Source organism: Lycium barbarum, chromosome 6, assembly GCF_019175385.1.
Source record: "Lycium barbarum isolate Lr01 chromosome 6, ASM1917538v2, whole genome shotgun sequence".
NCBI lineage: Eukaryota > Viridiplantae > Streptophyta > Magnoliopsida > Solanales > Solanaceae > Lycium > Lycium barbarum.
Window position 1 is genome coordinate 9,706,901 of NC_083342.1, and position 20,607 is coordinate 9,727,507.

General features: G+C 32.2%; 2 protein-coding genes across 2 annotated transcripts; both read right to left on the minus strand.

Annotated features, from left to right (window-relative positions):
* Window positions 1–1,835: 1,835 nt before the first annotated feature.
* LOC132600735 (non-specific lipid transfer protein GPI-anchored 2-like) lies at window positions 1,836–7,198 on the minus strand. The gene is made up of 4 exons (XM_060314085.1): window positions 6,692–7,198; window positions 3,770–3,826; window positions 2,764–2,808; window positions 1,836–2,140 (listed from the first exon to the last, which is right to left on the minus strand). Exons 1-4 carry the CDS (start codon window positions 7,107–7,109, stop codon window positions 2,040–2,042), a joined length of 621 nt encoding a protein of 206 aa, XP_060170068.1. The 5' UTR covers window positions 7,110–7,198; the 3' UTR covers window positions 1,836–2,039.
* Window positions 7,199–10,113: 2,915 nt separating this feature from the next.
* Window positions 10,114–17,472, minus strand: LOC132599532 (GDSL esterase/lipase At1g71250-like). Its single transcript, XM_060312880.1, has 5 exons — window positions 17,433–17,472; window positions 13,250–13,498; window positions 11,729–12,355; window positions 10,849–11,090; window positions 10,114–10,297 (listed from the first exon to the last, which is right to left on the minus strand). Exons 1-4 carry the CDS (start codon window positions 17,446–17,448, stop codon window positions 10,858–10,860), a joined length of 1,125 nt encoding a protein of 374 aa, XP_060168863.1. The 5' UTR covers window positions 17,449–17,472; the 3' UTR covers window positions 10,114–10,297; window positions 10,849–10,857.
* Between the last annotated feature and the right edge of the window lie 3,135 nt (window positions 17,473–20,607).

Below are 20,607 nucleotides of genomic sequence, written 5' to 3' on the forward strand. Positions count from 1 at the left end.
ATATCAACCCCCCTCCTGCCCTTTTTACTCCCTCCTTTCACTTTTATTTGTCCACTTTGAATTTTTTTTGTTGTTTAAGAAATAATAAATAAGGTTTATAATTTACTAATATACTTATATTAATTGGTGCATATTTTTATTAGATTTGAAAAATGATTTAAAGTGATTAATTAATACTATGGGTAAAATAGAAAAAAATAAATTGTATTTTCTTGATATGCTAAAAGTGACAAGCAAAAGTGAAAATTTATTTTTAGAATAGTGAGCGAGTAAAAATGAACGGAGGGAGTATTTTTTAATGATCTTTAAATAGCTGGTCGAATTTACTGCTTATTTTTTCTAGACGGTATACATTGATTATACACGGCTTTTACTTGGGTAGAGCTAGCGCTTCGGTCACAAATTGTGCTGAAATTAGTAGCTTTGGTCCTAGAAAATTTAGTCAATATGTATCAATTATTTATTTAAAGCCAGTAACTTTAAGGGGTTATTTGGTTGGGAAACAAGTTATCTCAGGATTAGTTATTTCACCCTCCCACATGGATATAATAACACGACAATCTTGGGATAACTAATCCTGGTAATTATACTGCGAATTTATCCCAATCAAACGTAAGATAATTCATTTCAAATGTAATTCCGAAATTATTTATCCGTTATCCTCGTACCAAACGAGATGACTAGAATCTTCGTAAGATTCAAATTTTCGCTCCTTTCTCTAGCTATACACTGATTATAACATGAATTATATATGTATCGACGAGAAACAATGTGTAGCAAGCTATAACTCCTCCACAACCCATTAAAAACAACGCTATATTTTTCATCTTTTCTAACTTTGGATTTCCGATTTCCCTTTGGAACTCTTTTTTTTTTCTTTTCAAGATTCTTGAAATGTTTCGATGAATGGGGTTTTGGGTTTTGGAGGAAGGTTTGTGCGTACACTTTGGTTCTAATTATTTTTTGTATGTGACATATTAGATCCATTATTTTTTTTTTTTTTTTGACAATTAGATCCATTATTTTTGCTTACAAAAGATTTTGACACAAAATGTCACATGTTCTATTTATGTGACATTTTGTTTTGTTCTTTGTTTTTTTTTTTTACCCATTAAGAATGATATATTTTTATAAGTAGAAAGATGTGACTTTAACTTTTATATTTTTTCACAATGAGTTGATTTATAGCTACATAAATGTATATTTTCAAAACAACAATTCTCAAACTAAATATCTTTACATAAATTGTTAAACATCCTTTCATAAATTGGAATGGGAGTGACTACTGATTTTAGTAATAAATGTTTTCTTTTAATTTCTCATTTGATGCTCAGTATCTCCTTGGAGCTCGATCAATCTGGATTCATACCAGAAAGTCCAATTTTGGAGAGGATAGTGCTTGCATTTTGAGTTATTGGCGCCAATACTATTCTTGGTTGCATAGTAAAAAATCCTTTTTTTTTGTCCAAAATTAGTAAAACTAACAAGTACTTGATAAACGGAGTCATCCAAAAAGAAAAGGGGTAGAAGGATATTATCATGAGTTTAAGTTATATATATTGCTAGCTAGTGTAAAAAAATTGCCCTTTCAGATAAATCAAATGAAATCGACATGTAAGTCTTTCTTGATATGAAATTCATAATCCTAAAAATAAACTACATTACCTACTGCAACAGATAAAAATAACTTGATGGTATAAAAATTTATTGTACGACGATGTATTATCATGTATATATAGTAACTTACTGCAATATGTTACAAAACTGGAAGCAAACAAGTGGCAAATCTCAAGTTCTTAACAAATAAATTAAGAATTTAATGCAGAGAAAAGTCATAGGTAAAACATTACAGAATATGAAAATATGCAAACATCGTCAATATCACTAGAAAAATTCAATATCTGTCGAATTTCTCAAATCAACAACGATTTGAACGTGGAAAATTTAAAGATAGTGAGAATTACAAAACAGAAATTCAATTCTAATAAGAGAATTTATTAATGTCTCTACCAAGAATAATTCCAAGTATTGTTGTTGAATCAGAAAATAATTGTGAAAAGCATAATTCCCAAGCCAAGAACCAATCGCATCTTGAAAAATGCCATAGTTGGAGCTGCATTAGGGCTTGAAGCAAAACCTCCTAAAAGAGAAATAAATGTTAATTAGTAATTTTGGTTGATCAAGAATATTTTACTGGGAAAACAGATACATAATTAATACTAACAAATATAATAATTCATCTGTCCTATTTCTTGTGTCACTATTATTTTTGGGGAAGTCAGACAGTAGGTAGAAAAAAAACAAAGATTGCACCTTCGAAAACTTTTTCAAAATATAGTTTAGTTATACGGTGGGATAATTTTTTGTTAGTTTTTTATAGATGAGTTTTTCAAATTTGAAACACTGGTCTTCAAGTGAATTTTGTTTTTCCACTTGCAAAGCTTCAAATCTTTTTAAAGTGAAATGCATGTCCGAACACACATTCAGCTTTCAAATTACCAGTCTTCAACTTCAAAAATCCATATTTCAACTAAATCCATGTGTAAGCGCCTACTTAATATCCACAGAGACCACAACACGATTTTAAAAGTTTAAATTATATATATATATATATATATATATATATATATATATATATATATATATATATATATATATATATATATATATATCAGAGTAAGAAATAAAATTATTTCTTTTAATTGTTGCAATACTTTATAGAGAGCAAAGATAACTATAAAAGTAAATTACAAATAAGTTTACCAGGTGATGCAGCAGGACCTTCACCACTTGTTGTAGTAGAGCTTCCTAAACAAATAAATAAAGGTTAATTAGGAATTTGGGTTGATCAAATAGTTTACTGGGAAAAGAAACATATAATTAATACTTAAAAATAATAATTTACCTATCCTATTTTATCGGTCACTATTATTTTAGAAAGTCAAACTATACGTAGAAAAAAGATCAGGAGATTAAAAAAATTGTGCATATAAGGGAAACAAAAAAGTTCATATTAATACCCGTAGAGCCAACGACATAAATTTATTTGGATGCATGATTTCAAGTCAACGTTTGTTTATAAAATTTACATAAAGCTTCCAACTTCAACTTCATATCATGATTTCAAATTTCAAATTATCAAAAAGTAGGGTTCAGATTCTAAATCGTGAATTCAATTTTTTTAATGTAAAACTTGATCCATAAGTTTATATTTGAAAGAAAAAGATCCATAAGTTGGTAGATATATTTTCTAAATGTAAAACTTGACTCAAAGTTACAATGTTAGTTCATCTTCTCGGTCATCTGATAGGAAAATGGATGTTCGACGTGAAGAGATTGTTTGTACCATGTGGGAGGATTATAGTATTAAAGATTAGTTACACTACAACTCATGTTTAATTTTCCTTTTTATTAAATTAAAGTTTGATCAATAGATGTTGTATTTTTTACCAAGGTCTTCTGGTAATGTATTAGCTTTGTTATAAACAGTGGTTTCCTCATTTGGTAAAGATTGTTAGGAATTTGGAAAGTTTAGATAGTTTTCACAATTTGTGGGTTTTTTATGTTTTAGAGAAAAAATACAACTTAAGAAATCCAAATTGCATGTCCAAACAAAACTTCAACTGCAAATTAACCTGATTTCAAATCATATCGAAACAGAGTCTTAGTGTATAAGAAGTGTCCTAAAGCTATTTTTCTTTGTTTGTTGCAATACTATTTACAGAATAAAGATATAAATATGAAAGTAATTAAGTACAAATAACTTTACCAGGTGAAGAAGCAGGAACTTCACCACTTGTTGGAGCTGCAACTGGTATACCCAAAGCTATAAAACAAAACAAAAAAAAAATTAAAATAATCTGTCAGGTCAAATTTGAAGTTTAATTTAGTACACTTTCAAGATAATAGCCCAAAAAATGGATTAAAAAAAAGGAAGTTTATAAAATATTACTTTTCTTTCCTATGCGGTTTGTAGAAACTACATAAACAATAAATTATTTGATATTCAAATCTAATGATATGAATAATTCGAATTCACGTCATGTAAAATTCATTTAAAAGAGAAGCTTCTATTAGGAACTTTTCCAACCTGTCACATTTATCTATTTCTCCCAATTTACAATTATACTCTTTCCAATTTGAGACATCAAAACATTACTCCCTCCATTTCATAATAAGTGACTCTTTTAGCTCATGCACATCCTCTAAGAAATTGCTCACTACTAGAAAATTAGAAATATTTTTACCAACTTACCCTAATTATATATGTTTTAAGTTAACATGGGGTATTGAGTAGTAATTAATGAATCTTGATTATTTAAACAAGGATAATTTTGAAAGAATCTGCTCAAAATATTCTTGAAATCCTAAAATGTCACTTATTTTGAAACAAAAGAAAAAACCTAAATGGTCACTTAATAAGGAATGGAGGGAGTAGTAAATACTACCTTTGTTCCCTTTTACTAGTCCACTGTTCCATTTATACTAACATTAAATTATCCCTTTTACTTCTCCATCTTAGCAAGTCAACAGAATATTGTTTTTCGATTTTACCCATATATTAAACAACTACTCCATTTCCTATCAACTTATTTAAGTACTACTTATCAAATTCAGATTTCTAAAATATAATTAATTTGGGCAACTTAGTGAAATAATTACTTAATAAACAATTTCTTAAGGCAAGTATAGAGTTAATATTGGACAAAAAATGAATGGACACAGTATTATTACTTTTAAATTGTTAAGATTTATTTAGTTAAATAGATCGAATTAATAGTATCATATTATCTCCAGCAATTTAAAATTTTCAACAATGGGGAATAAGATGGAAATAATGGTGTATTCATTGATTTTTTCAATGGGACTGTCAATATCTAGTGATATTTGCGAACTGAGACTACAATTAATGAGGAGCAATAATGCGGCGACCTCACAAAATTCAATGTCCTTTTAAGAATTCAAAAAGTTTTCAGAAAATTGTGGCAGGGCAGCAAGTGATGAAAGTTTATCTGAAATTAATGTTTATATCAAATTATGCTAACTTATCATAATTAAATAATAAACAAAGGTGAAATGAATTATTTAATTATGGTTTAGTAATAAGAATGTATGTTAGGTATATCCCTCTCCGGTAGTATCCTCTAGAAAAAGGAACCTTTCCTTTTTTCAAGCAATTTCGGGTTAAAAAGATGTGAAAGGGTGTTTATCTCTCTAAAAAAAGTACGTTTCAAAAAATGAAGTGGGATAGAAGAAATGTCACAATTGAAGTTCTATTTGTGTATTTATTATTAAGTATCCCTTTATTCATAATTAAAGGTCTTAGATTCTTTGTCATTGAAGTAGTATTGTTTTTAGTCGAAGCATTTTACCCTCAAAATGAGATTTTCTAATGTAAATGTGAGTTAGTCATGTCCTAAAGCTAGTAGCCAACTCCGGATCGAAAACTAAAAAAACAAGTTTCTCACAACTAGTTTAACAGATTCAACCGCTAGTTCTAAGGAATTATTGTTATACTACCCCATATCCCATATGTATAATTATGTGAGTTGCAATTAGGGGTGTACAAAGCAAACTGATAAGCTGCACCAAATCGATAAATCGAGTCAAACTGAGAAAAAACCCGACTAGTGATTTGGTTTGACTTGGTTTGGTGTTGAATAAAAAAATCCGACCATAATTGGTTTGATTTGGTTTTAGCTAAAAAAAGTCAAATCGAACCAAACCAACCTGACATTACATATATTCAATTTTTGAATATTTTATACATAAAAATATTTATTTGTAATGTAATTTATAAATATTTCTTAAATTTTTTCATAGTTTTTTGTCTTTTATCGTATTATTTCAAGCTTGAACTTAAAAGTTTTATATCCCATGAATGTTAGTAACTCAAATAAAGTCTAAATCAAAACCAACCCAACAATCATGCTAATAAAAAAATTCAATGCTAACACTAGGAATGACAATAATGTTGGATATTTATTCTTTAGTCTTGCATAATTGGTTTGAGAGAGTGAAAATACATAACTTAATTTTTTTCTTTGTCATATAATTAACACTTATTAGCCATACTTATTTTAGCACGACTTAGTATTTTTAGATTATGGTCATTTTTTATGGCTTATTAATTAGCAATATTTATTTTAACCGGTTTTATTAACATTTTTTGTTGAATATTTTAATACAATGTCATCACTCATCCCACATTTGTGTATTTCTTAAGAAGCACTTTAATTGTATACTTGTATCTTATTAGGACTAAAGAAATATTTGAAGTAAAAGTTATATGTTTTGTATGAAGACTTTTTACGGAAAAAACCCGAAAAACTCAAGAAAACCGAATAACCCGAGAAAATCTGAGGTTGAAAAACCCGAATTTTATTAGTTTGGTTTAATTTATAAACACAAAAATCCGATGCAATTAGTTTGATTTGGTATTTGAAAAATCCGAATCAATCCGGTCCATGTACACCCTAGTTGCAACCAAGTAACTTGAGGTTGTGGTGGGGTCGAAATTTCACGTTCCAGTTTTTGGAATCGAATAGTAAGGCTCTACCCTCAATTTATAATTTTCTGACACAAATTCAAATCAGTCGAGCCACAAAACAGATACTAGACATCGAATGAGAAACATCGAATGAGAAACAGAAAGAAAAAAAGAAAGAGTATAATATGAGAAAAAAGGTACCTGCACAAGTGCTAACCGGTGGAGTTTCCAAACTGCACATAGTAGGCAGTTTTAGGGCCCTATTGACATCAATTTGGATACCAACTTTATCAGGATCACCAAGCAACTGGCACAAGCAAATTGGGTTACTATCCAATAATCCAGCAAGTGCAGGGCAACACTCTTTATCTGGCTTAGTCAAATTGCTACCTTGTTCTACAAATGTCAAGCAACTTGACATGTTCGCCAACACCGTCATACAATCCATTCCACCCGAGGTCGAGGGCCCAGCTGCGGCCGGCGACATTGCCATCGATGGCGACTCTGCAGTCGCCATCGGTGGCATTATTTGCGCGACGGCGGACGGCGTTCGTGTCGAAAATAGAGAGATGAGGAGGAAGAGGAGAAATGTGGTGGTAAGTTTGGTTGTTGAGGCCATATTGATTGTGTGTGTTGTGATAGAAATGTTGTGTGTGCAATGGCAAATATAAGTGTTTGCAGTGTACGCCTATGTGATATAAAGATGTTGTAGTAGTACAATTACTATGAGTATTATTTATTATTCAGTGGGAAATGTGATATAGCTAACCTTTTAGGTAGCCTCAAAAATTTAATTTTCCAGCACCTACTACCAGACTATGTTTTAAATTCTTGACTCTCCTTTTTTTTTTTTGGGGGGGGGGGGGGGGGGGGGGACGGTTGGGGCCGTGGAGGGTGATTAGGAGTAGCATATTTGACAAAGCATCTCGAAAAGTCAAAAAAATGTTTTTTGTTGTTGCTTTAAAATGCTTATTTTAGAAAGTTGAGTTGTTTGATTAAGCTTATAAGAAAGAAAAAATATTTTTGAGTAGTAGCATAACCCCTTTTTTAGAAGTTAAAAAGTAGCTAGCTTTCGTCAAAAGCATTTTTGGAACCTTGGTCAAGTGCAAATTACTGCTTTAATATTAACATAAGTGTTTTTCAAATTGATTAGCTACATAAAAATTGTAGAAGCACTTCTGATTAAAAAAAATTCAAAACAAGCAAATTTTGAAAACTGAACCAAACACATTATAAGAAAAAGGAAAAGTGCAATTGGAAAATGATCCTCAAGCCAAACAAGTCAAACATAACAAGAAAATATCAATTTCTATACCAATTTAGGGCACAAAAATATTGTCTCTATCTGAAAAAAATCAAAGTCGCACCAATGAATGTTTTTTTGGGCTTTTGGTCCACACTTCAGGGTGATCAATCAATGAAGTGTTCTTATGGTAAAGGGTAATTGATGTTCCTTATAATGAACGGCCAACACACTGATGCGTCAATGAGTTGAGTACTATACAAAACACAAGGAAACTTTTTAGTTATACCACTAAGAGATGTCACGGGATGAATAAAATTAGCTGCAAAACTAAAAATTTAGTTAAGGGAATATTCAAGTAATGTTTAACTTATATATACGTTGTATAATTATTTAGATATACAGTTTAGTTTTTCTATGAAGATTTTTTAGGTGACCATCTCAAGGATATGTGGCTCCGCCACTTGATGAAATCCTTCCATTGTTAACCAAGGTCTCATGTTCGAGATGTAAGAATAGAGAAATTTCTAAGAAAACATTTACCTTGCAGAAATGAGCTTTATGCAGTGCGAATTTAAATTAGTCTCGACTAATGTTCACCCAATATCTAATGTTAAAAGGAAAAAAAAAAAAAAAAACTTGTAGCTAGCTATCACATATATCATTCCACACAGGCAATTGACCAAGAAAAAAAAAAACGAGAAAGTGTACATTACCCCACTCACCCAACCAAAAAAAGAAAGTGAATAAGGTAAGGGGTTGGGAGTACGAAAACAAGAAGAATGTGCCATCATATGGGAAAATACGTAAGTAGCATGGCATGCACGTTAGAGAAATAAAGCTTCATGCACAAGTAGCTGGATTTTTGTTTCACTAATTGATCTTTTTAAAACTTTTAGCTCTACCTTTTCTTGCAATACTAAGCATATTTTTGTTTATTAAAGGTGGTTATATATATATGTCTGTGTGCGCATTATATATATTGCGATGACCAGTAACTGGTCCGGGACCGGGAGAATGATCAACCACATATTAAAGAAAATGCTTATTTGTGGTTGTCATTTTTTTTTTTTTTTTGGTCAATTTGTGGAGTGGCGGTTTCTGTAAACGCCACAATTACATTTGGCACAAGCAATTGTGTGTATAGAATATGTATTTCAGTTAGTGACATGAGAGAGGTCTTCTGTATGGACGTATACGCATGCCAGGTATTATTTTCATTTGTATATAATTTTACTAAATGTACTAGTTTTTCACCGTTGGATATAATGACAATAACTCTGTCTCCATCGCGAAAAAATTAGGGTAAAACTTCATAAATTCTCATCGACTATATCGTTCTATTTAAACTCATCTCAGTATGTATATGCTACAGTTGGATATGAAGGAGAAAAAAATAACTCACCTACATGATCATTATTAGCTGGACAATTTGCCTATGCACAACAATTATAGTCATATAAGTGTAATTAGGTTTTGAAACTTTAATTTTAAGAAAGCTTCAGTGATTTAAAAGCCCCAGCAAAGTTAGCTAGGGGGCATAGCTAATTGTCATGCAAATTATTGAATTGTTTTTTTAATTTCCACATTATTTAATGTGTTAGTCAATTATATTGGTATTTGCTTGTACAGGGAATAGTCCTTTAATTTATTGGCACCATGTGAAATTTAATATGTCAGCTGTCCACAAGGTCTTAATCCCACAAGTTCTTGCAAGCTGGAATTGGATGTATATATATGCTTTATAAAGAATGTAATAATTAAGCAATTCCCTTGAAATATTAATTAATTAAAGAAAAAGCATATAAAAAGAACGATAGAATATGGAAGCATTTAATTGTTGTGAAGATGAGATAAGAGAGTTGTTCATTTCTTCGTCTTTTCTTGTTACGTCTAGAAAATATTGTCACGTGAATGTTTTTTTCTTGTTTATATAAGAAAGGAGTTATTTATAACTAAGCATGTGGAAGCATTTAATTGTGTTTTGAAAAGGTCGGAAAGATGATTTATTTGTTCTTCGGAGAGGAAAAAAAATACTCAAATATGGTCCCATGAGTATTTAATTTTTATAGCTTAATATTGAATTTGAATTTAATTGATCCTTCATCTCTGATGATTGCCACATACAACAATTATTAAGTTTGAATGCATTATTATTTGATTTGTTATTTTTCTCAATCTTAGTTAAACGCTCGAAATTTGTTAAGAGATGCTTGAATGCAGTTTATACATAGATTCTTGAATTCTTGATCTTCATATCTCTTTTGTCTCTTCTTGTTATGACTTCTGCTGCTGTCAAATAGGCATATGCCCCTTTATGTAGGTATGAGTTAAAGAGCTTTTTAGCCTTCGAGAAAGGTTAATGAGACCGTTTAACTTAGTTGGTTGAACAATATTGATAGGCATAAGTGTTGAAAAGCACTCAAGTGTAGAAACTTATTAAAAATAGGTATAAGTACATTCTTGGATGGAAATATTGAACCTGATAAAAGCATTTATTGTGTTTGGTGAAAAGTTGTTAACAAGTAGCAACTAGCACTTCAATGTTAAAGCGATTTTACTGCCTGCATAAATAAAATGTAAAAAGTATCAGAATGACGAAAACAAAGTGGATTGGAGTTAAGAGTTTGTCGTTTGGGAAGGGTATTTCATGGAATTACAAATGTAATATGAATGAAATAATAAAAATCAAAACTGCTTATAACTTATAAGCCAACCAATTTATGAAGTTTGGTTTGTTTTGGCTTATAGTTCTTACCAACCGTAAATAAGTCAAGAGTGCTTATAACCTAGTCAAATCTGACTTACATATAAGATTATCCAAACACCCTCTATATATAGACAAGTCAGATGAACTCACCCAAACTGAACATTTTATTATGTACATTTTCTCAACTCAATTTGTTTCTCATCATCCAACATATTGCTGAGTACAAAAGTAACGCACAACCCATTTTCATCTACTTTAAACCTAACCAAAAGTGTGGTTATCCTAAACCTCTTCTCTCAAAGTCTTGAACCAAAGAAAAAGATTTCTAAGTACAAGTAATACTACAGAGTACACACTGGAACTCTCCAGAATGAGAAAAAACAGTGCTAACTAGGCACAACTGACTTGTGTTTTCTAGTATGAAGAGGATCCCAATGCCTTAAAAGTGATCGGACGACAAATGGAAGGCAAAGGATTGCCGGACCATGCTGAATTTGCTAGCAAGATATTCACAGCTTCAGTGGGGTTATATAAATCCCACCATACGTGACTTGAAGCTCGGGGGCACGCCATATCGGGTGACAGGCAGCCTTTCGTACCGCCATATTTGCCTATCCCACAGCAAGCACTCTTTGCATCCGAAAAACCTGCAAAGATTTTCACAGCAGGCTGAGATTAGTATAGCAAGAAAATAGATAATGTATGAACAAAAATCCAAATTTTGGACAAGCAAAATCAGAACTATATAGGATCAGAAACCTTAAAGCAAGCATGATCGAGAGAGAAAAAACAAAAGGAAAAAGGGAGTATGCGAGGCACACAGATAGAAATGTGAAAATTTTAATGAAGTTCACATAGTGGAACAACCAAAATCGTATGTGGAATATCGAGTCTGATGAAATTCCAAATCGTATGCGAAATAACATAATATGAAATCCTTAAAACAAAATTGCTTTTTTTGAGGATCAAATTATTGTCCATGTCCAATATGCAGTGAGAGAATTGTCTAAAACTTAAAATAAGATGTCCACTACAGAAAAAACATCTAGTCCAGTATGAGCCAAAATTATGTAATCCTGATCATAAGTTGCTTTAGATTGGTTCAAGCTGATCAAGTAAATGAAGATTGTAACAATGAGAACAGTCAATGAGATGCAAAATCAGAGATGTAGCAACCAGCAAAAGATTATGCAGAAAGCCGCGAATCTTGTACTACTTCAATGGCTAAGCAGATCATCAGAAAGGCTTTTAATTTTGACAAGTATATGAAGCACTAATCACATACCATAGGCTTGAGGATGAAAAATGAATTCCATCATTGCTCGGTAAGTATCACAGAATATGACTTGGGCGCCTTGCATTTTGTGGTTAAGGTCAACAATTTTCTGCTCTAGCCTTGTATTATATTCCAAAACTAGTAAGTTGACATCGTTCTCACATCCCAATTTATCGCCAACAGTTGAATTGTACCTTATGCTCATTACGCTCGGTGAACATCCCAAAGGCAGTATGCCCATGCATACAATCTTCCTAGCATTTGCATCATAAAGGTTCTCAATGACATTTATCATTTGGTCAACCAAAACACGTGTGAAATTTAGGCCATCGTATCCAGGACTTGTTGCATATTCATCATCAACCAAGTAGTTGATGAGATCATCTTTTCCAAAGGACAAGTAGAAAAGGGAGGATTCAATTAGACTTTTGGCAGTATCTTGGCCTAGCTGAAGCTGTAGTAATTGGATGGTCTCGAATGCTTGGCGGAGTTGTTGGTTGAGGGACTGGTAGCTTCGACTTCTAGGGTACATGATGGTAGCTTGTGCAGCACCGAAATTCACTCCATTTAGAAGATCGTCGATCGATCCATTCTGACTGTAGAACGGTTTGACATATTGCAAGCCCATCTTCTTAGCTGCAGCAATTGGAGGTCATTTTCATCAAACTTCAGCGCTTTTAAGCCAGACTAATTATGACAGAGAACTCAATAAATCACAAGCTTTTGAGAAAAACAAGATGCACAAACAAATTTTCAGGCTTATTACACAAGTATGAACTTCCAAACTGGAACATTTCTATGCCCTTAATTCGTGCTGGGGCTTATCCAATCATTAGGATATCATCACCAAAGTTCCAAGATATCATAAGAGAAACTCATTTCTTGGAAAATGATGTTCTTCTCAAACCAGAAGAGAAGTAACCAATTTCAACCTAAGCCTCATAAAGGAAAGACTTACAACAGTTTGTTTATCAAATTGACCCACCGGGCCCCGTTTGGCCATAGATTTGGTTTCAAATTTTGAAATAATATTTGGAAATCATTTCACATGACTGTTCATCAGATAGATTCATTATTTCAACTTCAAACTTGAATTATAGAATTTGAAGTTTGAAAACAGGTTTTAGGAATTTTTAAGTTTTACTCACGAAACTTCAACTTTGTTTTCATGCACAAACACAACTTCAACTTCCAAATATCCTTTTTCAACTTTTAACTCCAAATACTACGGAGCACCTTTTTTCCAAATCATGTCCAAACGCCTTAAAACAGAAAAAAGATTTTCCAGCATTTCTGCTGTTTCCAAAAGCAGAACAAGAACACCAAATATTCACTTACCCATTTCTAAAAGAATTAGTTAAGCTATCCCCTCCACCCCCCCACCCCCACCCCAAACCAAATACTCAAGAAACTGGGAATTCAAGCATTTCTTGAAACTCTCGTCACACAATCCCAAAAAAGTATCACAGAGAAATAACATAACACCAAATAGAAAAACAAAAGCCAACAATTAAGAGAGAGAGTACATACCAAGAAGTTGAGGAAGAAGAGTTTGATCAGAGCCATTACAAGGATGCAATGACAGATTTTGATGCAAAATTGGATAAAATGGAGTGTTATCACCACAATCAACTGAAGAATCACCTAAAATATACATAGCTGTTACTGATGATGGCCACCAAGAACCATTTGTAAACACCATTTCTTCATTTCCATTACACAAATTCATCATTACAAACAACCCCACATAGTAAATTGTTCCAAGAACCCAACTTTTGCCTTCTAACAACCACATTGTGAAAGGAAAAAAATGTATTTCTTGGTTCGTTTTGTTTCTACACTGCTAGTAGTGTTTTCTTGGCAAAGTTTAACTGAAAAGTACTAGTTTTTGCCACTCAAAACATTTGTTAAAGGGTTAATAATACTTTTTGTCCCTTAGTTATTGGTATATAGTTAGGCCTGTTTGGTACGCGGACTAAGTTATTCCGATATTATAATTTTTGAATTATAATTTATGGACTAATTTATATCAAGCTTGATGGAATAAGATGGGTTATTCAAGATTAAGCTTCGGATAAATTTTATATCTTGTTTGGCTGGAAGGATAAATTTATCTTAGGATACCTTTATACCTTTATACCAAACGACCCCTTAGTTCCTATAATATATGGTTAAATACATTAAATTTTCAATTAGTTGAATATTATAATTTTAATTCTTTTTAACCGTTTTCATTATTCAATTGCTCATGTGATGTGTTACTATTACTTTTGGGCGGGTTGAGTCTGGGTCGGGTTTTAATTTTGTTTAGGAATGGTTTTAATTTAATTTGGGTTGGTTTAAGTTGGCGGTGTTGACCTCTAATTGCATTCCACATGTAAAATCTGGTATTTTGGAGCCAACCATTTGAGTTGTTAACGGTAAGTGACATGAATAAAACATTTCGGTACGGCAATAGCATAACTGAGCCATTTCAAATATTCAATGACATATTTGAGTTTTTTCCCTATATTATTTTCTCCATGAAGGGACCAACAACACAATTTTGTTTAATTAAAGGTTAAATATGTTGAATCATAATAACACAAATACCAAAAGCAAAATTTATCAATAATTAAGGACCAAAAGTATTATTATACCTTTCTAAAAAATAAGTACTTACCTTCCGGTATATTTGTAATAAAAGAAGAGTGATTAACTTTTTATGATTATTATCCTCTGTTTTTGCTGCTTTATGGTTTAGTTATAAATTTTAGAAAGTGCTTTTAACATGGTGAAGCTAACCAGTGTTTGAGGTCTAGGTTTGAATTTAGGGTATAAAAATGGGGAAGCTCAAGTAAATGTACCTTTTGGCCTTCTAGTTTATTGGATATGGTCGAAGTATACACTGTCTCTACACTTAGATTGTATATTATTTGTCTAGATATGTATATATTTGTATACATATATATATTATATATATACATATGTATACTATACGTATTACAAAGTTACAAATAATACTTAGAAAAGCTCATTATTTTCTTATAATCATGACATTAGGAATGTAGTAAATTTTCTTTTCAAATTTTAATGTTTTTGGCTAAATGACAGTAGAACTTTGTATGATAGTTTAGAACTTTGAATTAAATTACTTAAATCTTAACATCTACCAAAAAGTTTTTTGACAACAAGAATGAAGGTATTGTATTGCAACAAATGACTAACATTTTATTAACTTCAAAGATCCTTTCCCAAGTTATATAATCAGACATGCGACGACTTTTACATACAGAGCTATAACTATAAATACGTATGAAGAGAAACAAAACAATTTGTATCGAGTTATTCATGATATGCAGAGAAACTGTTTCTCTGCATATGATGAATTTAATAACTCGATAACAACTTTGCATATGACTACTTTGCCGGTCAACGGCGTGAATTGATTATCGCTTTCCGATCAATGTCGTCGATTATTGTTTCCTCATCAACGATATAGTCGACAACACACACACGCACACAACACACACGACACAACATCCTTTTTGAATCATCTTCTTCATTCTCGTTCAAAAAATAAAAAGCATGTCTGAAAGCTCCGGTCGCAACTCCTTTTCATCTTGGATAACCACCATTCCTCCCATTGAATCTCACGTTCAAATTAGTGATGAGTTTGGGTTTCCGAATACAGAAACTCAAATTCAAACATCAACCGATGAACTTGTATCTAATTATGGTGGCGGGGAGTCCCTAACTGCCTGGAAGGTAGCGGATCCTGGCGATGAATTCATGTATCCAATTCTATTTCCTGGTGATAAGTTCATTCTACCTGTATCAAATGCAATGTCGACCGGTGGTGAAATCCAATTTAATGCGATTAAGTGGGATGATGACGGAGGTTATTAACTTGGATAATGCTTTCATTCCACTTAAAATTGCTCCTAGAAATGAAATCAACGACTACAATATTGTTCCGGATGAAGAGGAAGTGGTCATTGATCATGAGGAGAATAATATGATTTTGATTGATTGTGAAAATGATATTATTGTTCCTACTAGAAAGGATATCGATCAGGAGGATGATAAACCTTTTAAGTGCAAAATGACATGCCTAAACCTTGCCGCTGGCACGTCATCCTCTGGCGGTCTCTTCAACTTGAAGAAACCTAAGTTCCCGAAGAAACAAAAGAGGATTACATTCCAGGAAGGATTAGTACATAACGGCCAATGGAAGGGATATATAATTGTTAATTACGACGTCAAGGCTGTAATAAAATCAACATGCCAAATTGTGTGACCTCATTTATGAAAAAGCTAGTCGAGCATCCAATCAGAAGTGGGCGACAATAGAAGAAATGGTCAACTTTAAGAGGAAAGATTTAGAATTTATTCTCGGGGAGAACGACAAAAAGGAAAAGAAAGTAACGAAGAAAAATGAATAACTTATTTTGAATTTAGCAGACACCGATAAACCAAACTTTTGAAAACCCATAAGAGCTCCTTATCTCATTTAACTACGACATAAAGTGATAACCAGCTTTGGGGATAAAACAACGGAACACAGACAAAAATAACTATCTCAAATTTGCAGGGAAAACCTCATTGGTCAAGAGTCAAGACCCATGAATACAACAAGGGAAATGATATCTACCACAAAGAAAGTAAACATACTCTTAAACCTCATAGTAGTTGAACAAGAAAATGCAAATAGTATTTGACCAATCATTTTTGTTAAAGAGTCCACATCAGATGAAAAAGGGATGGGTGGTCTCCTTATATGGGCAATCCTTCCTTCATGAGCTAGCTTTTGGGGTTGAGTTAGGCCCAAGATCCATTTCTTTATACGATATTAGAACACGCAAAGGTCCTAGGATTGAATCTGACCGCCACCCATTATCAAAAATAATTTCCACGTGCTTGGTCCATGAAAAAAATCAGGCCCGCACGTGAGGGGCCGTGTAACACCTCGTAAAATCCATACTAAACCATATTTATGACTCAGGAGGTTAGAAACCCAAGAAGGAGAGTGTTGGAATCGAAAATATGTTTCAGTTCAGAAAACCCAGCGTTACGCCACAAGGGACGGACCGTAACGTGTGTTACGGACCGTCGTTCATACCGTAACGGGTAAGGCTTGAAAAATCACCGTCTCGTAACTTGGACTGAAGGACGATTCATCGTTACGGACCGTAGCACATGCTACGGCCCGTAACAGGTCGCCGTAACCTAACCTCAAAAAATTAGACCCTCACTGGAATTTTGACACACGTTACAGTCCAGTGTTACGGACCGTAACACGGTTCGTAACAGTGCCACGACTGAGACAATTAAAAGACGGGAAATTCAGTTTTATTTCATAAGTCTCATTCCTCTCAAGCCCTAATACGAAAGTACTCTCCTCTCCAACCTCAAGAACTCTAAGGTAAGCAAGTTCTACCCATTCCAATCAAATTCTATCATGTATTTAGATAATCTAAGATAGAATTCATTTTTCTTAACCTAGAGTTTTCATGAAAACCCACAAATAAGGTTTGAGACACAGGCTTTTGGATTCTTCTCAGAATTCAGACTTTTGGATTGAGGATTGTGAAGCAAATAAGGTATGTGAGGCTAACTATATACGTTAGGGAATGTTCATGATTCTCCCGCTCATTCTTCGTACTTATCAGTAAATTGAATTAGAATACAGTTTAGCCCACATAGTAAATTGTTCCAAGAACCCAACTTTTACCTTCTAACAACCACATTGTGAAAGAAAAGAAAAATGTATTTCTTGGTTCGTTTTGTTTCTACACTGCTAGTAGTGTTTCCTTGGCAAAGTTTAACTGAAAAGTACTAGTTTTTGCCACTCAAAACATTTGTTAAAGGGTTAATAATACTTTTTGTCCCTTAGTTATTGGTATATAGTTAGGCGTGTTTGGTACGCGGACTAAGTTATTCCGATATTATAGTTTTTGAATTATAATTTATGGACTAATTTATATCAAGCTTGATGGAATAAGATGGGTTATTCAAGATTAAGCTTCAGATAAATTTTATATCTTGTTTGGCTGGAAGGATAAATTTATCTTGGGATACCTTTATACCAAACGACCCCTTAGTTCCTATAATATATGGTTAAATACATTAAATTTTCAATTAGTTGAATATTATAATTTTAATTCTTTTTAACCGTTTTCATTATTCAATTGCTCATGTGATGTGTTACTATTACTTTTGGGCGGGTTGAGTCTGGGTCGGGTTTTAATTTTGTTTAGGAATGGTTTTAATTTAATTTGGGTTGGTTTAAGTTGGCGGTGTTGACCTCTAATTGCATTCCACGTGTAAAATCTGGTATTTTGAAACCAACCATTTGAGTTGTTAACGGTAAGTGACATGAATAAAACATTTCGGTACAACAATAGCATAACTGAGCCATTTCGGATATTCAAATGACATATTTGAGTTTTTTCCCTATAATATTTTCTCCATGAAGGGACCAAAAACACAATTTTGTTTAATTAAAGGTTAAATATGTTGAATCATAATAACACAAATACCAAAAGCAAAATTTATCAATAACTTAAGGACCAAAAGTATTATTATACCTTTCTAAAAAATAAGTACTTAGCTTCCGGTATATTTGTAATAAAAGAAGAGTGATTAACTTTTTATTATTATTATCCTCTGTTTTTGCTGCTTTATGATTTTGTTATAAATTTTAGAAAGTGCTTTTAACATGGTGAAGCTAACCAGTGTTTGAGGTCTAGGTTTGAATTTAGGGTATAAAAATGGGGAAGCTCAAGTAAATGTACCTTTTGGCCATCTAGTTTATCGGATATGGTCGAAGTATACACTGCCTCTACACTTAGATTGTATATTATTTGTCTAGATATGTATATATTTGTATACATATGTATACTATATATATATATATATATATATATATATATACTGTGTACATATTTTAAAAACTAAATAGTCAAATGGTATTTAATTGTAATTTTTTCATAACAATATTCTCTTAGGGAATGTTTAATGGGTCTTACGTAACACATATTCAAATTAATTGGATTCTTAATATTTGCACCAAACACCGAATGAGCAAAGAAGTGTTTGGTCTCAACTTTTATATCTTCTTAAGATTATTAATGTTTTGTTTGTATGTTCACCTTTTATTTTTTTAATATGTACGATTTCAAGTATTATTTCGTAAAGTTAATTGAGCATTCTCATATAAAACAAGATGTAGAACTTTTAATAGCGGTAAAATTGTCTCTGTTTGATCTAAGATAGGCAGGGCTAGGGGCACAAAGGGTTTATTCGGACCCCCTTAATAAAAAGAATTACAATGTTAAAATTATTTTTTATGCATATAGTAAACGTTGAGTTCTTTTGATTTTTTCTTGTGTGTATTTTAATAGCGTTAAGTAAAAATACTGGCTCCGCCACTCTACAGGTCATTGTTTCAAATTATAAAATGTGCTCCTTGTGTCAAGGTAAATTGCCTAAAATGACAACCCTTTTTTAGGATGTGGCCCTTCCCCATACCTATGTAAACGCGAAATGATTTGTGCATTCAAATGCCCTTATTGTCTAAGCTATCGTCTCAACATAGATTAACTTGAAAACAAAGAGTTTTTGAAGGTGAGAGGGAAAATGGTTTTTGAAAGTAGAATTTGTGTTTGGACACGCTTGAAACTTAGAAAAAATTATCTTCAAAAACTGGTCACGTTTTATAACTAAACAATATTTTTTAAATATTTTTTTAAAAGAAGTACAGAAAAAAAAAAAAAAACTTTTGGCCAAGGGGGAGCTAAATATAAAGATGGTGATATTGAGTCCAGAGCAATCACATTTTGCATCTTAAGAAATTTTCGTTTATTATTCTACAGTCACAATTTACATCTTATTTTTTTTTTCTTATTCTCTTCTGAGGTATCCTAAGGTAGGCTTTGGAAGCAAAATATATGTGAACCATCTGTTTTCTCCTAAGACCATACATGCCATGAGACTTGAATACTTACAAGAACATGTCATTAAATGTAAAATAAGGAGAATAAATTATGATAATTAAACAAATAAACTATACAATTACACATCAAACGCCACCCCCTCACCCCTCCCTTGCACCCCCAACCCCCCCAAAAAAAAAAAAAACTTCCCTCTTCTCTTTCCCGCCCCAATAAAATGCTTAAAATGTGAAAGACAAGAAAATGACAGATACTAATTTTTTGTTCTTAGTCAAGTGGATGTAAGCAAACTCCGTAGAAAGAACAGAAAAGGGTCAGATATGCCCCTGAACTAATGATATTGCACAATAATGTCCGTCATTTAAAGCTTGGCATGACGTGCCCCTACCGTCCAATAGGTGTGCCATTCATGCCCTTAATTTGATTGAAGAAAAAACTCACTTTCCCCAATTATAAGACCCAAATAACTAAGATACTATTTTGACTTATCTATTGTATCAATAATGATGAAAAAAAAAACATTAAAGCAAAAAATTAATTTAATTTGATAGAGAAGACATCAAATTTAAAATTTGAAATTTAGGGTGCTTGAAGTCATGAAAGTAGTTAATTTTTTTTTATAGGAATTGAATTGTGTCGAACAATTTGAAATATTTCAAAATACGGAGAGTGTCATATAAATTGAGATATATGGAGTAATTCACTATATTTAGAGACAAGATTGCCCATCTTTTGTTCATCCTAATTCCTAGCGTACTACGGTACCAAACAACCATTTTCAAGTCTTTTTAATATAAATTTTTATAATTATCTTGTATAGTGACATAGGAATGCATTAAATCCTTTTCATTTTTATTTCAATATCTCAAGTCATAGTTAATTTTAATTCGTCAGCAAATGTCTTCTTATGACCACTAAAAAATTACTATACGTATTACAAAGTTACAAATAATA